We start from the raw sequence: 17277 nt of genomic DNA, 5'->3' as shown, positions 1-17277 counted from the left end.
GCTTTCACACATCTTCTCCTAACAGTGTCATTGCAATGTTGCCACTGGACTAAGCGGTATTACTCAATGTTTCATTTTCAACAAATCCTGAAAAGACTCATTTGCTCATCATTTTTGTACTTTCATAATTTAGATATATATGGAAATAACATCATCTCTAAATCATCAGGACAAAAATTGAGCTAGAGTTTAACATTCCAACAATCTAAGCAATGCAATTGAACAGATCTGTCAAACTGTGTTTCATAACTACATGAGAAACTTAAGAGTATCTTCCTTCATAAAAAAGGTTGGTTCAGTACCATTTTCCTTGCCTTTTAGCACTTAACCCCCCCCCCAAAAACACAAAAACCCCCACCAAATCTATGGGTACAATTTCATAAACATTCAAAAAGCTAAATTGTTGCCATTGTTGTCAAGGTAATTTGTTATGGAAACTACAAGCTTGTAGTGGTTTAAGAGCACTTGCTTAAAAGCATTTGTGGTGAATGCAAGAAATCAGAACTACAGTCTTAGGATGCTGAAACATACTGAAAAATCTATAGTTACTCTTTAGAGGAGATGTGAGATGACTTAGCAATACTGACTACCTCAGAACAGAGACTGAGTTAATCATGTTTTTAAAGGAAGCTGTTATCCAAGTTCTCAAATACATATATATGTTTGGGGTTTTTTTGTTGTTTGCTTTTTGGTTGTTTTGTTTGCTTTTAAATAAACTGCTGTTTGTCACAAAGACTGGTGGTTACCCAGATTTAGTGTATTGCAAATTCATTAAACTCGATGAGGTAAAGACCTGATCTTCCCATAATGCTTGATCTTTACACAAGCATAAATACTGAAAGACTCAATGCAGGGAACAATTTTCAGAGCAATGTATAAGTGTCTTCCAAACAATTATTCAGATACATTATTCAACAAAATCTCAACTCTATCACTACATACCAATCAAGCAAAACTTATTTCAATTAGTATGTAGCACAGATGATAAATATGTATATACATATAAAATACATATCATTAGATACAAACACATATTTTTTAATGTATACACATATAATTTTATAAAAAATCTAATTTATTAGTAAGGGATGAAAATTGATCCATATATAATATGCCAAATACATACTTCTTACAAATTTAATCTTGATTCAAACCTACAAAACTTTAAAATGTTCTGATCTTCTGATTGTTGTACAGAAAATGTTACACTGTTGCCTTCTTAAGGGAAAAAAATAGAGACATCTAATAAAAACACAGATGTAAAGAAACCCCAAACCAGTACACACAAGTTGGTCAATTTTCTTTCCCACATTACCTGATCGTGGCTTCAGGCCAAAAGGGATTGTGGTGTTTGTAGTAGGAGACATTGCTGGACTTTTATCCTTATTCTGTGTAATTCAAGAACATAAATCAAAATAAGAGTAACATCCAGATTTTCTCACAATATCTGACTATGTAAAATGCAAAAGTTTCTGCATGCTACAACTCCACCATAATCTGATTACAATATAGCCCCAAACTTTGACAATCTCCCTTTTTTATTGTGCCCTATTCCTCTCCTGGAAAAGATGAGTTTCTGACAAAAGACAGCAAGATACTCCCCCTAGTTATAGATAAGCTCAATTATTTCTCAGTTTTCTCCCATGTCATCACTTGGCTCCATCAAATATACATTTTGCAGCAGAGTACATTTAGAAAAAGAAAGCAAAGACGTGTTTTTTCCCTAGATACGTTTGTTTCTTTCAGAGAATTAGTTACCACTGTGCATGGTATTTACCACGCAACATTGAATTTCTCCATAAAAAGCAGAAAAGGAAAAATTAAGCATACACCTCAGAGCAGGATCACCCTTGAGCCTAAACTAGGCTAAGAGTTGCAGCAGGAAGAATGGAGCAGCAACATCCGGGAGAAGGTGAGGTATAATCATCATACCACTAATGGTAACACAGAAGAAGTCCTATGACTGAACTCCATAATAGGAATCCCATTTAAAAAGTGATTCCTCTGGGAGCTGGGAACTATATAAGTCCCATCACCAAGACTGGTGGAAGGTGCCTGGGTGCTCATGAATTTGCAAGATGCTCATGCACAATTATATGTGCAATGTAGAAGGAGAAGCCCTATTTCTGCAAAAACAATATGAAGAGAAAAAAAAAATCTCTGTAAGGAGCTCCATACAGTTTCCCTTTTTTGATCTTCTGATGAGATTGGAACCATGTAAGCAACAGATTCAATAAAATCAGACTCTCCTCTGAAACCTAATAAAGGTTGAGAGTTGACACAACTCTGCAAAAAGAAATTACACTGAAATTAACTGAAACTCTTGTCAAACAAGGAAGAATTAAAAACAAAAAAATATTAAAAAAAGAAAATGTGTCAGAATGGAGAAAATATTAAAAAAACAAATGTTTTATACTAAACTACATAACTCAGAAATAAGCTTATCAGAAAGTGTATTTTTATATGCTAGTAAATCCTTAAGATGACAAGAATGAACCACAGGTCAAACAAGCCCCATATCCATTTCTGATGAGTTCAGTCATATATTCTGTGATATTCAGTTACATTTCATTTAGTATATGAACCACTCATATAAAATATATGAGAGACAAACAAATGGCACTAGCATCTTACCTCATTGTGAGAGGTCTGTCCACTTGTATTCCAAACAATTAGATCATTCTGCATGTTTGGAAAGATAAAAAAAAAAGAAAAGAAAAAACTATTTCAGAAACTATATTAGTGATACAACACAATGGGGCATTTTACTCATGATAGTCAGATATATTTTAATACCCAATTCTTTTTTTCACTGAAACCATTAATTTGCATAAATAATAAATATTATTGCTATTGCAAGGCAAGCAACACTTTAAAAAAACGTGGAAATTATTCACACAGATTTGTCATTAACTTTTTAGCTTCAATACTAAGGGTTTATAACTGTATTTGTAAGACTTTAATGTTTGTTGGTTAAAATGCAGCAAACAATTTTGTTTCACATATTTTTTAACTAAACTACCACCAAGGTTTAGTATGCAAATATACATTTTTAATACATATTTGAGGAGAGAAGTATTGCATAAGCAATTAATTTTATAACTGCAATGTAACATACCTTTTGTTACCACTTCTGCCACAGTTATATTGGAAACATGTACATCACATTAATAAATATGAAATAATATCATTAATTCAGCTTCAATCATAACTTAGCAGAAACACAGCTGGCATAAGTAAATTATAATTCAATTCAAAACAATTTCCTTAGGACAAAAGTTTTTTTAATAGATAAAAAATGTAGATAAGATAAAAGAGAGCATTTGGAACACTGGATCCCAAGAATCACAGAGCTTTCCAAAAGCCAGCAAGATGGGAAGGAAGATTACACACCCATTTTGCTTCATAACCTTTCCTGGCCACTTTTCAAGCTTAAAAAAAATTCCTCAGCTTTAGACATCTTTCCTAACATTATCTCAACCACTGTATTACCTAGAATAAACAGAAAGAAATCTTACTCATCTGATCCCAGCCAGCTCTACCTGGGGACTTGCATGCTTGAGCACTTCTGTGCTAGTCAGAATTTTGAATTTATGCTGAATTTAATTCATTTAGTAACATAAGTAGCAACACAAGTGCTTACTGTACTGCAAAGAACACAGTATGATTAAAAACTTGGTCCTGCAGGAAGTGTTTCCATGTCACAGAATGTGCCTAGTACTTTCACCTGCATAATACAATTCATATCAGGCCCCACAGGTGTTTAGAAAGATTTTTCTTCAGTGGTGTATCCTTGTTAAACAGTTCATTAAACTACAGAGAACACACATACTTTGACACTGAATTAGCCTTATCTGTTCATCTCAACAAGCAATAAGAACTGTTCCAAATAAAATGTGGTAAACCCAATGCACAACGATACAACAAAGGAGATTAACCAACTCAATTTTTTTGACATTTTAAAGAAAAAGCAAAGACAAAATTCAGATTAACAAAGTCACAAGGTTATCGTAGGAATAGTTGACAGTAAAGATGATGACACATAAAAATATTTGAAAGGCATCAACATAAACCAAAATACAATAGATCACATTAATGTACTACCAATATAAACAGCATGTTCTGTAATTTTGTTCTCACAATCTTCTTGCAAGAGCAATCACAAAAATCCCTATATAGCAAGTTCTGAAGTAATAATATATTCCTCAAATATTTAAATTACGGTTTTTTGCAGTTCTTTATTTCTGGACCATTGCAATGTACAGAAATCTTAAAAAATTTTTTAAACTTTAAAACCATCATCTCAACCTATAAACAGTCTGCTTGCAATATTAAACACAATAAAAATACTGCTGCTAATAAGAAGTTAGACGCTTATATAACTACAAGAATATTTGGGGTGAGGGCAGAAGAGGAATCAGGTATTTCATTTTCTCGAAGATATAACTTTGAGGTGACATTTTTTTCCAGGGGAATGCAACCACTGCAACTACTATACTTCATATTGGGCAAAAATACTTTTATTAATTGTATTATATCCGTTCCTTCCTAAGACATAGGTCTTAATCAACTTTCCATTTACAGTCAAACCTTGAGATTCATGGTAAGGCAAAAAAACACCAAAAAACAACAAAGCCAGACCAATCCCCCAAATGGGCCTAAACCCATTATCCCCATACATAAATTGACAGAATGCAAAGATCCATGCCAAATGTTTCCACATTTATTGCATCTAGACACCTCCATACCTGACTCAATGACCATTTTTCACTGTGTTCACAAGTTCTCGCTTCAGGCTTTGCTTTCTCCATAATCAACTCCCTCCTCCTCTGAAATTCTAGTTCCTCTTCAGCATTTTCTCTCTGTAAGATGAATAACTCTTCAGACTGTGCACCACTGGAAATAGAACTATTTTTTTTTTTTTGCAAAACATTACCTTAAAATATTTCTTACAAATACTGTGTTGAAAAGCAAACAAAGAAGTAAGCAGATACTACATAATTACAGTTCCAGTGCTAATGGATAGATAATGTAAATCTAAAACTACTTCATAAAGAATACCAGTCCACCGGTCAGCATACTGAAAAAATAATAAGCTGCATATATCACTCTATAAAACTCCAAAAATATACTTCAGATAGTGTCTGTAACTACAGGACAGTACTCCGGAAAAACACTAATTGCTATTTCACAAAATATTTTGTGGTTATTCTTAATGAATGCACTGTTTTCTTAAACCAGAAGAGGGAGATGGGGGGATCAGATGGTAGACAAGGATGCATAACTGAACTGGCATACATGACAATTACACACAGGAGCAGGGAAACTACAATGAAAAAGTAACCGATAAACCCAGAAAAATTTTACATATACAGATAAAAAAACACTCACACAAACAATTCTATAAATATGCTAAAGAAAAATGAGTTCTGTCCTCCAGCCTACTAGCTTTGTCCCTTCCTTACTTGGTAGATTATTAATTGCTGAAATTGTTGGTTCATTTCCTGTCTTTCCCCCCAAAAACATTTTGTAATAATACACTCATTAACATACCTGACCAAGGGAAGACATCTCCATCTGTATTTGACCACTATGTATGAAGATAAACAAATGGAAATATGTAATTCATTATGTAGCAACTTGGATATGATGCATCTAACAAATGCATTATTTTTTTTCTAAAGAAGCTATATAAACACGCTTTACTGAAATTCTAAATCTGTTGCTGGTTCCATGGGATACAGATTCGCATCACTGCTCTCTGAAGTATCTATGCTAAATCTGCAAGGTTTGAAATAAAAACATTGCCCTGGGATATAGCTTTTGCAACCATTCTGTTTAGCACTTAATTTCAAACAAATGGATATGTGAAATACTTTTGTAGTCATGGTTTTAGCCTGTTCAGTGTTATCTCTTAAGAACTTCTGAAAGTGTCTCCTGATGCTTCAGTTCAGCAAAGCCACTTTAATGTTCTCATCTGCAAATATCACCCTGAGCAATGGCTTGTATCAAAACAGGACCTGTTTACTACCAACAACCATGCCATTATCTGTAGATTTCTGTATCTGACCTCTAGCACCCATTGTCCAAATGGAAGCCACAGACCTGGTTAGATATTCACATTTAATTTGCTCTTGCAGTGCATGAGAAAATGAAAGAAAGTAGTAAATATAGGAAAGGGAATATAGAAATACGAAGCAAACATCTGAAAATATTGTAAGAGAAGACTGAATCTGAAATCTTTTTCCTTCCTAGAACTGAAATGCTGCTTATGTGCACATAGAGTATGCAGATTTGAAACTCTGCAGAACACTGAAACAATAGTTACAGGACAAGCATTTTACAAGTTTAATAATCATACCCATTAGTAAAAATATTACATGATTAGCCATTTTTAAAAGTCTCATTTCGAATTTACTGTAGTCTTACTAATGAAAGCACACCTGCATGTGATAGGAAAACAGAGTTTCTGTATTTTATTGACCTTTCTAATTTTATAAAAAACCCTAAATATGTAGGATATACTGGAGCAACATTTGGAAACAAAAATCAAAATGACAATAGGCTAAAAATTGGAATTTTTTCACTGTTGCTTTTTCTTCAAACAAATTTTTTCCTTTTTTAACTACAAAACTCTTCCCACAAGGTAATAAGCCTCATACGATATGCAGAAGCAATGATACTAGGAAGCTATAGGAACTAAAGAGATTTCCTAATTTGTACAATATTTTATTAAGCAAAAATACTTCTGATTCAAGTATTCATTATATGATTCAAGAATTCAAGTGTTCTTTACATGATGCAAAATAAAGCCAGCTAACTGTGTCTCTAGAAATACTAAGAGGAGCAAATTTCTGTCCTAAAAGCACAAAGGTCTGCTAGGTGAAAATCAGTAACAAAACAGGCATTTCAAGTAAAGAACAGTGTAGTCACAAAAGCAAATAGCTGTGGTGAACTGGTCAAGGGAGGAAAGAGAATCAAGTATACTTAAGACTGGAAGTGACAAAGAGGTTTCTAGTCTTCAGAGAAATGAAGCTGTAAACCAGCTACCTCATAGAAGTAAGAATTAAACTGAACTTATCATTTTCTGAAGGTCGTTACACAAAGAAAAGCAATAGCAAGCATCTGGACAGAACTGCCTACACCACTATTGTTAGACTTTTCCAGTAGGGCAAGTATTTGTTTTCTTTTAAATACTTATTCCTTTGCTTAGCCACAAACTCAGAGTCATTCCACCTTGACTTCAGCCTCTTAAAACAGGCACCTAAATTATAAAATCTTGCCTTCTGTAGTCAGGGGAAGTCTAAATAGATTACTCAGCCTCTCCTCTTTCTCCTCTGGATTTCAGAAGACTAAAGAAACTCCACCACTAATTCAGGTACCTCATTTATGTGCTCCATTGAACTGGGATGAAGATGGGCCAGAAGACCTTCTCAGTCCAACAAAATACACCAACCATGAGTAAGAGGAAAATTTATATTCTCTAAAAGAACGTGAAAATCCTGGACAAAACATCAGAATATTACAGTAGTGTACATGAGATGAATGCCTAGGGGTGTCCTCATCTCTAATTTTAGGTTTCTCTTATACTTGAAATCTGCTTATTTTACTGGAAATCTTGTCTAGATACTCAGAAAGAGAATGCAAGTTTCCTTCTTAACTATCTTGCACACAGTGCTATGCTAACAAAGCACTTCATAACTCCAGAAAACTTTATCAATTGTCAGTTAAAAGAGTACTCTAAAGTAATTAATAAAATTTTAAAATATATTACATTAACACATCAGCTATTGTAAGCATACCTGTTGGAATCTTGTAATAAATCTACTGCTTCTCTTAGTTGTTCTATCATTGCTATATCAATAGTTTGTTCTTCTGATAAATTTAGTCTATAACAAAAAAAAAAGCATTCAAAGAAAAGGTATAACAGCAATTATCAAGGGTAGTCTGGATTTCAGTTTGTGAGCTGCATCTTCCAACTGGCATGCAAGCACTATAGAGAGAGAAAAACAGCCTCTCTGCACACCAGTATGTGCTGAATTTATGAAAGATTTTCTTCTGAAAAAGCTCTCCAACACTTCACCCTTAAAAAATCCTCTCAACCTAAGACATACATAAACAAACAAATTTGATGAACTAAAACTTTTAGCATTCAATAAAATAGAATGTATTCTAAAATTGAAAATTTATTTACCAATATTTGACTCTTAACTGCACTCATCACATGTATTAACATGAACAGTATTAACATAAACACAATGAATTTTTTTTAAAGGCCAGCTTGCTTTCTTTTGCTTTTCAACATTTGTAATTCTTTTTGGGGTTTAGAAGTATTATCTCCTATTAGTTCTGCCAGTAAGGCTATTTTAGAAAGTACTTCTTTCCTTCCTTCAGTTTTCATTGCTGCATCATTTAGGACTACACTGTTCTGATAAGTGACAACTTCACAGTACACTGCCATGTTAAATTCCCTTTTCTTATGCATTCACCCCAGCAACTGATGTTCACTTGTTCTACTCTTGAATTAATATCTATGAGTTAATGATTGCTCCACGGTTAAAATTATGATAAAAGAAGAAAAAAAATGGAGGGATGTTTTCCAATTAAATCGATTTTTTAAATGCACATTACATTTAAATCTTACAAGTTCTGATAAAATATTTTGTTACCAATGCCTTTAATAAGCTAAATATCAAAATATCTAATAAAAAAGCTTGCATTCTACATAGTATTAGTATAGTATAGTACACCATTGTATGCACTATTGGTGCATACAAATTAATTAGTTGTAATATAACATCCACTCTATTCAGCAATAATACGTAAAACATTGAGCACACACAAAGTGAAAGGCTATGCATTTGTCATGCCTCCAAGTCTACAAAATTATTAACTGACAAGGAAATATCAGTTCTGGTCAAACTAATTAAGTGACACAGCTAATTACTTATAGATACATAAAAAATACTCACATTTCGTCTGTTTGCCATTGTATGTCCTCTTCTATTCTCAATAATTCATCACACTCCGCTGCTCTGCTCTGTAAGCAGACAAAAGCGACAATGAGAACTGAACTTTGCAATTAAGTAGGCAGATAAATTTTGCTTTCAGACTCTGCACTGACCTAATTTATGTAACAGTTTAGGTTGGTTACCTGAAGCAATTCAATGCTTCCACTCCACTCCTTCCTTTACCCCCTTCTAAGATACTGATTACAAGATCTTCTATTCACTCTTCAGATTTTATTGAGGTCAACAGCCCTCACCCTCCTTTAACAGTAAAAAGAAAGTCAAGCTGCATAAGAATTCTTCATTCTATGTCCCAGACTCTGTTTGTGACTTTCTGGCACATAGAAACAATGCTTCAATTAAACACGACCCTAACTCTCCTCCTACTTTCCCTCCTACCGCAGCCAGATTTGTTTACAGTGTAAGGAAATTCCAAATATGCAAACAGTGGCAATTATGTACTTCACCCATAATTATTAACAGAATTCATAAGTGACAATTTTGATGGTCATGAAACATTTTTTTAAAAAAGAACAAATCAGAACAAGAATTGCATGCAAGACTTTGTATCAGTCAGCCAGTTATTTTGGGTTCAATGTAGGCATAAATTAGAGCTCCTACACCTATAACTATGAAGTTCTACCTATTTGAAAACCTGACTCCCTCTTTTACGCTTCCACTTGGTGCTTTGCAACTGTCCCTTTCATCTCAGACAGGCAGGAACACTGAACTAGTTCAGCTGCCAATAAAGACAGAAGCTCTCTGAATGAATGTGCATTTGTACTTGAAGAGAATCAACAGCAGAAAAGAGAGGCTTATCCTCTCTTGTATCATGTTTGGCACATCAGTTGCGTCACCCTGTACCAATAAATGCTGTCCAACTCTGCCATATGGGACACTGAGGAGTGTACCAGCTTCTCTAACATTGTCCATTGACAGCTAATTTGCCAGTGCCAATCCCTACTAGAATGAATAAAGCCATTCTTTTTCATTTTTCTTCACCTTATAGGAACAAAGAATATGATTTTTCCTATAAGAACAGTACACATCATAAGATAACAAAAATGCAGCACTTATTCTAGAAGGTGATTTGATACAATCTGTCTTGATAGATCTCTCAATTTTTACTATAATGTTTAAAAAATTTAAGAAAATGTATTTTACTACCATAACACTACTTCAAAACTTTAGCCACCACAGCTAGCACAAAGTTGTCTTGCATTTTAGCAATGTAACAAATACAAAAAATTGCTAAATTCAAAATATAAAGCAAGTAACACAAAACATACCCACCTTTTTGTCCTAAAGCCTTAAACACAGTTAGAAAATAACTCTTACATATACTAGAAAGAGTTACAGGTAAATTGATTGCCTAAACTAATTGTAATAATTTTAAGCCTACCTGCTTATTTTTGCTTTCTGTATCTTTTCACAACAATGAATATCAACTGCAGTCTCTTATACACTAAAATATATGCAGGTTATATTCCTATTTGCTCTGCACTTTTGGAAGAAGTAAAAATATTTCTCCCCCACTTAAAATTGTTGCAAACTTGCCTTCATGTAACTCATAAATTCAGTAGTAAGAGTATCCGATTCATCGAACTGGTTTACTGTTTCTCTTGACTTATCATTGACAATCAAGTGAGAAGATCCTTGATGGAAGTCCACTAGTAACAGCAATAAAAAAAGACAGAAGAATGATTTCTGGTTCAGCTCAACATTTGTTACTCAACATAATTTAACTGTATTAAATTATAGAGCTCAAAACCAAAGTTTAAATTCAAAGCATATTAAAAACTTCAAACAGGTTAAGTAAGACCTTTGCATTGTAAAGACTGATGCCAATTCACTTCAAAGTTGTAATAAATTAATACCCTGGGCATATACAGTTGTCTATCAGAAGCACCACAGCAGGCATTGATGAAGTCAGTTTTTAACTACACCAAGTCTGTCCTGCCAGTACTGGTACAAGAACACAGCTGGACAGCTGCTGAGTTTTTTAAGACATTCAGATGTCGCAGCTGGGGACTTGCAGTTGAATGTAATTTCAGAGTTATCATGCCGTAATGAAGAGTCAAATGCTTACCAAAATTATTCAGAGCCTATGCCAATCTCTTGCCTACATAATAGTATTTCCAGGGATATGGTCCTATAACTTACCCTCTCCAGTTTGCTAATAAACACTGTAGGATATAAACTTTTACTATCTCTCTTTGTATTCTTTTAAATTCCAATGAATATCTCAACTGAAGTTCATTTAATCTATTGTGTAAAGGCTGACCTCCTATTTATGCAACTCACTGACTTCCTCCTGCATTTATCATTAGTGTGTGCAGAACTTGGAGAAACACTGTTTTTTGGTATGTAGTATAATTTGGAAAAATATAAGTTACTTTAAAAAATTTAGATAAAATTACACTGTCTCACAAAATCTGAAGAGCTTTAGTTGTTTCCAGAGGCAAAGCTGACTGACTAATAAATTTTTATATATGTGCTAAGTCCAACTATAGAAATGGACTCTGATACTGTACATTAGCTAAATTACTGCACATTGATATTACTGGTTGGGAAGCACGGTTTAAAACAACTTTCACTTTTTTCCCCCAGTCAAAATCAGATCTTACTAAGTCTTGAGACATAGTGTAACAAGTTTATTGGAATTGTTATGGAAAACTACTATAAGGACTCATATTTTTAGAGATTTTCTAAGTAGTATACTTTTACACAACTGCATACACATGCTCAAAACCTTCTGGGCAGGTAAGTAGTTATGAAATCAACAACCCCCGTATTTAACTTCCATGGTTTTTACATTCCAACCTTTTCTTGAGTTAGCATGGTGAGCTGAATCTTCCTTTATAATATGATCTTCTTCCATGATGTCTGACATTGGAACATTAAAGCTGACATTATCTTCATCAGATGGCTGGGAAAAAATAAGAGAAACACTAGTTCCAAACTAAACCTAGACAGAAAAATGTACGTACTGACAAGAGTGCTCACTAAAGAGTTGCCAGTTAACATGGGAGAGGATACTAGAGCATATGACCAAATCCTGTTGTAGGAAGTTGTACTCATGCTAAATACATCCTCACAGGTTTGCCAAGCAGAACAATTCATCTGTCCTCTTTTCCTATCTCCCTCACTGCTCTAGTCCTCCCCCTGCAGTGACACTGCTGCACTGTGCTGCTCTCTGCGCTTTCCTGGGCCAGCTGAAAATAGGACCTCCTTGTAGCCACCAAAGTCTGTAGAAACAGTGAGTCTTATCACAGCCCTTGTTTTCTTTCCCTCCAAGACTCTTCTTCCCTGCTTTACCATGTAGCTTGTTAACTGAATGCCTTAAGGTGAGCAAGATGAACTTTGTAGACCGAGGCAATATCTTTAATTATATTAACTGATAGAGTTGAAAAAAAAGAGCATAAGACTCAAGTACAATAGCTTGTCTTGGCTTAAAAGCTCATCCATTTTTTTTCAGCTGTATTAGCTGGTACACTAAAACACATTACTTATATCTACACGGCTTTCTGTCCATGACTTTACAGACAGTGGCTGCACAAAGAGGCATCGATACACTAGGCTTCACTTCTGTCCAAGGCCACCAAAGCTTTGCTGCTCTGCAGGGCCAGCAGCAACCTGGCTCGAGTGGGACCTGCTCATATTCCCTCCTGAGGTGAACTAGAGCAAAACCACAGTTTGCAGAAGAGGCCAAGTCTTTATTCTTAATTCTCCTGAGAGACAGAACTTACCACTAAGAACGGTCTCAGAACTTTGCAAATGTATTTCCCAACAAACTCACGGGTGTTACTCATTCTTTAAATCCTCTATTTCTGTAACTTGCTACTCTGCAGATACATACTCCATACACGCATTCTTGTAATTATAACTGTTATAACACATATATAGCAGTTTGTTCCATATCCCTTCAGATTATATATTTTAAGGAAATATTTCTGATGTTGTCAGTTCAGACCATTTTAACAAAAGATCTCCAATGGAATGGGAGAGTGTTACATCCAGTCAGTTAATTCCATAGTTGCTAGCTTCTAGTAGAACTATGCCATTCTTGCTACCTTTATATGTTCATATTCCAGGTAGAAAATATTTTCTTAAAATCCTGAAGCTAAGGTTCGTGATAAAAGATGGAGCAAAATCTGTCTTGTTTCTAAAAACTGCAAAGATACATGTGGTTATTCCTATTTTCCCAGAATACCTTGGACCTAAAATATTTTATAAACACGGACAACCATGAATGTTCTTCCTTATAAGCTGCATGTTATTAATGCGCTGAATTCGCTGGCTGCATTCCTCTGCTTAGAGGGAAAAAAAATTCAAAAGGATGTTCAGGGACTTCATAAGGCATTTTCAAAATAAATTATAAATTTTAAAATTAATTTTATTTTAAAATGAAACAAATTAATATCTCAAATGGAAAAGACACAAACCATGCTCCAAGTATTCTAAGCACAAAAGTCACTGTTCTTTTAGATCTGAAGCAATGACAATCCAACAGCTTAAAAAAAAAAAGACACGCACAGTATAAATTCATTCAGACAACTGATGTTACAGTGAAGTTCCTTCTCTGTCTTCATCTCATGTGACATTTAAGCACTAAATTTAGTTATTCTACAAGAAAGTTCATGTTTTGTTGACTTTTCAACCAGCATTCGAAAATAGTACAGTAAAATGTTCCTATACACACTACTACAAGTTCTGAATAACAAAACAGGTTTTTTTTTCTCAGCACAGTAACACACTTCAAGAAAAATATTTTGGAGTGTTAGTATAAAAAAAGCCATGGGACATTCAGTTTGGAAACAAAGCAGGCTATGTGTCACTTTCAAGACCTACAGAATTCTGCAACTGATTTTCCAGGTGTTTCCTGCCAGTATACTCTGAAACAGAAACTATCCAAAGCAGCCTGCAATAATACAAAAGTATTGCTCCTTCACACGTGAAATATTGTATCTCACTTCCTTCATTCACAGTTTTATTTTTTATTCAGCTAGCAACAGAAGACAATAGACATATAAGAATCAAAAATACCTAACATTATTCTAACATAGAATTCAGATGATGCACTTTGACAGAATGTTCATATACATTCCTGCTGGTACTAATGCATCACTCATATGGAAAATAAAGCACGGGCACCATCTGGATCTTAGCAAGTACCCTCTCATTCTAATGAACTTTAACAAAAGAAAAAAGTAAGGCCAATGTGAGATTGAAAACTAATCAAAATGCTAGACTTTTCCTAAAAGATGAAGTACAGGAGTACGCTACCTTAAAGCAGAAAATGCCTTTAAGTTGCTGTGATCAGTTTGACAGCAACACTACAAGATATCTTTCACTTGAAATGCCCAAGATGACTATAGCTTTGAAAATGGATGCTGTAATGACCCTACCAAGTCAGACAGAGATACATAACTAGTATTCCCTCCTAGGCGTATTCAGCCAAAGTCAATTCACAAGCTTCCTAAAAAATACATTACTATTCAAACAAGTGATTAATTTAAGTTACTATTTTTAAGTTACACACGTGCAAAATGACGCTGTAGTATTTCCTGTAAAAGACTGGGAACTCAATAGCCACTACCCTTCAGACTAAATTACCATATTTGTATTCATAAAAACCCCTAGACGTGTTTTAATGATCATTTTATCACTGATCATTTAATGTTTATCTAATGTTTGGTATGTAGCTTTCTGACTGTAACTGACAATGTATGTGAATCTACATTTGCAACATGCTAATATTTCTTGCACAATTCTCATGTGTTACACAGGTATTAAAGATCTCATCAGAAGGAAAGTGAGTGGTAAATTTATTACCAAACGCATTTGGGATTACTGATCTCAGCATCTAATTCTCCTTAATAGCAGAGCAGTAGTCAGGCAGGGATGGAATGAGTAAACAGTTCTCATATAAAAAAAACATTTGTGCTATTAAAAATGTATTGGCTCACTGTTAGTTGTCTTTAAAATATTTTTTGCAGCATTTAAATTGCTACATTTTGATTACAGGTAACACAATCTATTTTCTAATAGTGATAGCTAAAGAGGAAATTCTGGAATAATAGTTCTATTAACAAGCTAAGTTAGCTTCAGGAAGTGTAAAAATGGCAAAACAGTTTGTAAGTGTCTCTGAATGGACTGCATGCTCTTATAGCTAGAGGGAAACCATTAGAGGTTTGGCTAGAAATCATTACTTGATTCTCTATACATTTGTTTCAAAAGCAACAGAATCCCTTTTCCTCAAAGGAGGAGACAAACACTAAAGAATCAGTGTAAAATTATTTTAAGTAGTGAGAAGGTCATTATTCTATTGTGACCTAGATATTTCCCATAAGGTCAGATCACAAATTCTGTCACTGTATATTTCAGAAAGATCATTACTGAATTATATTGCTAATTATTTACTTATTTATCATTATTTATTCAGTTCAACTCCAACTAGATTTAGTGCCCTGTTCAGCTGGGCAGCACCTCAGAAGAAAAGGTCTAGGAAAGTCAGTTCTAACTGCTTAGGACAACACTAGTCCCACAAAGCTATTCCTTCTCTCTGCTCAGTCAGACATCATAGTTCATAAAACAGTTCGAAGGCTTATTTCCAGCACTGTCTAACCACCAGAGCATGTAAGTGCATTAAGATCTGCAAAGTTTCTAAAGTTCCTGCACTACAGCAATCTGCCATAACCCCATCACAGAACATATTGGGACTGGGCACTATTAATTCCCAACAGGAAAGAGTTATCAGTCAGAGAGAAATTAAGTGAGAAGTCGTAAGTCTGTAACCTGTTGGCATATTTCCTTCACTGAAAACAGCAGATGTGGATTCTGGTTTGGTTCTCATTCTCTAGATTACGTAAACTGCCTGAGAACTGTAGTGAATTTTCATTGTTGGTAGGTTGTTGATCACTTGGAAGCAAGTATCTCACTGCCCTCTCCAGATAATGTACACACAAAAAAAATTTAAAATATCCCAGTCTCCTTTTATCTTTGTTTCAGCCATTTCTTAGTGAGAAATTTATGTCAAGGATACGGTTGCAGAGTTTTTATGGCTAAAAATCTATTCAAATTAAAAATATAGGCAAAATATGAGTGCTGGAAGGGGAGCTGGATGCAAAGAGCAAGTAACTTACCTCTGTTGCTGACAAACGTTTATCACCATTATCACTACCAACACCTGAATCTGAGTCCTTTTTACTTGGGTAGATGTCATCAATGCTAGATGTGAATAAAAAAAAAATAAAACTTGGTAAAAAGCTACCATAGCATTTACATTCAAATTCTGTCCTCGTTTCACTTAAATCAGAGCAAATTTCCAACCAGTCTTAATAGTTGAGGGTGAAATAGCCCGGTACAGTTAGAAACTAAAAATTTACAGTCTTGTAGTAGTAAAATGGATCAGATGGAGTGGTTGGTTAACCTAAGGATTAATGAAAACAACAGAAATCATCCGGTATAAGCTTATTTTTGTCTAAAAACTAGGCAAAAATGCTTAGTTACTAGCTAAGTAGCACAGGAGTCCAACTGAAGCAATTTACTCTGGGAGAAGTAACCAAAATAGTTGAACTCAAACTGGAGTCAACTGATTTAATTGTAACCATTGATCCATTTAAAATATCTCCCTGCAGCTTAGAGTAATTATTAACACAGAAACCTCCTTTTTGTGCTTTAAAATAGACTTTGAAATCTAGGTTTTTAAGAAAATTACTATAATAATGGCAATTGCTCTCTCTTCTGGCTTCATTACCTGATATGCCCTCTAGTCATTTTGAAGTACACTATTAGATGCAATACTCTCATCATCTAACTTTTTTTAAAATATACTTTATTATCTCTTCATTTGCTATCCTGAAAGCTGCAATATTGAATTCAGATTGATACGGCAATTTAAAAAAGGGGCTTTATCAGTCTTCACACGAATAAGGTATCTGATTAATTCATCCTAATCTTAAATTACCTCTTAACAGTAAACACTAAGGATTTTTTCATAGAAACTGCCTATGGAAATCCTAACTGGGTTTTTCATTAGAAGTTATGCTCTGAAATAAAAATTTGGTAATTATTATGTGATAGAGCATTAGGCTGTTAGTTACCAACTGATGTCTACTCTGTACTATCCCCTTACCCTAACCTGTAATCTCCATTATGATCAAAATATCATACAAGATATGACATTCCTTTCAATTCTCTCATATACTAAAACAGAAACCAGGAAGTGTCTCCCAAATGGAAAACCTACTCTTCATCCTGGATTCTT

General features: G+C 34.3%; 1 protein-coding gene across 4 annotated transcripts in view; it reads right to left on the bottom strand.

The window, feature by feature from the left end:
• LRCH1 (leucine rich repeats and calponin homology domain containing 1) overlaps positions 1–17277 on the bottom strand; it is a 116492-nt gene that overhangs the window by 34084 nt on the left and 65131 nt on the right. For all 4 annotated transcript variants that reach the window (XM_017815027.1, XM_017815030.1, XM_017815026.1 and 1 more), the window contains exons 7-15: positions 16154–16238; positions 11832–11937; positions 10566–10678; positions 8973–9040; positions 7803–7889; positions 5554–5590; positions 4749–4862; positions 2635–2682; positions 1316–1388 (exon numbers count right to left, since the gene is read on the bottom strand). In XM_017815027.1, coding sequence (XP_017670516.1) covers positions 1316–1388; positions 2635–2682; positions 4749–4862; positions 5554–5590; positions 7803–7889; positions 8973–9040; positions 10566–10678; positions 11832–11937; positions 16154–16238 — 731 coding nt within the window. The remainder of the gene's footprint in view (positions 1–1315; positions 1389–2634; positions 2683–4748; positions 4863–5553; positions 5591–7802; positions 7890–8972; positions 9041–10565; positions 10679–11831; positions 11938–16153; positions 16239–17277) is intronic.

The sequence above is a fragment of the Lepidothrix coronata genome, unplaced genomic scaffold (assembly GCF_001604755.1).
Source record: "Lepidothrix coronata isolate B3197 unplaced genomic scaffold, Lepidothrix_coronata-1.0 Scaffold48, whole genome shotgun sequence".
Classification (NCBI taxonomy): domain Eukaryota; kingdom Metazoa; phylum Chordata; class Aves; order Passeriformes; family Pipridae; genus Lepidothrix; species Lepidothrix coronata.
This window is presented reverse-complemented; position numbering and strand designations above follow the sequence as displayed.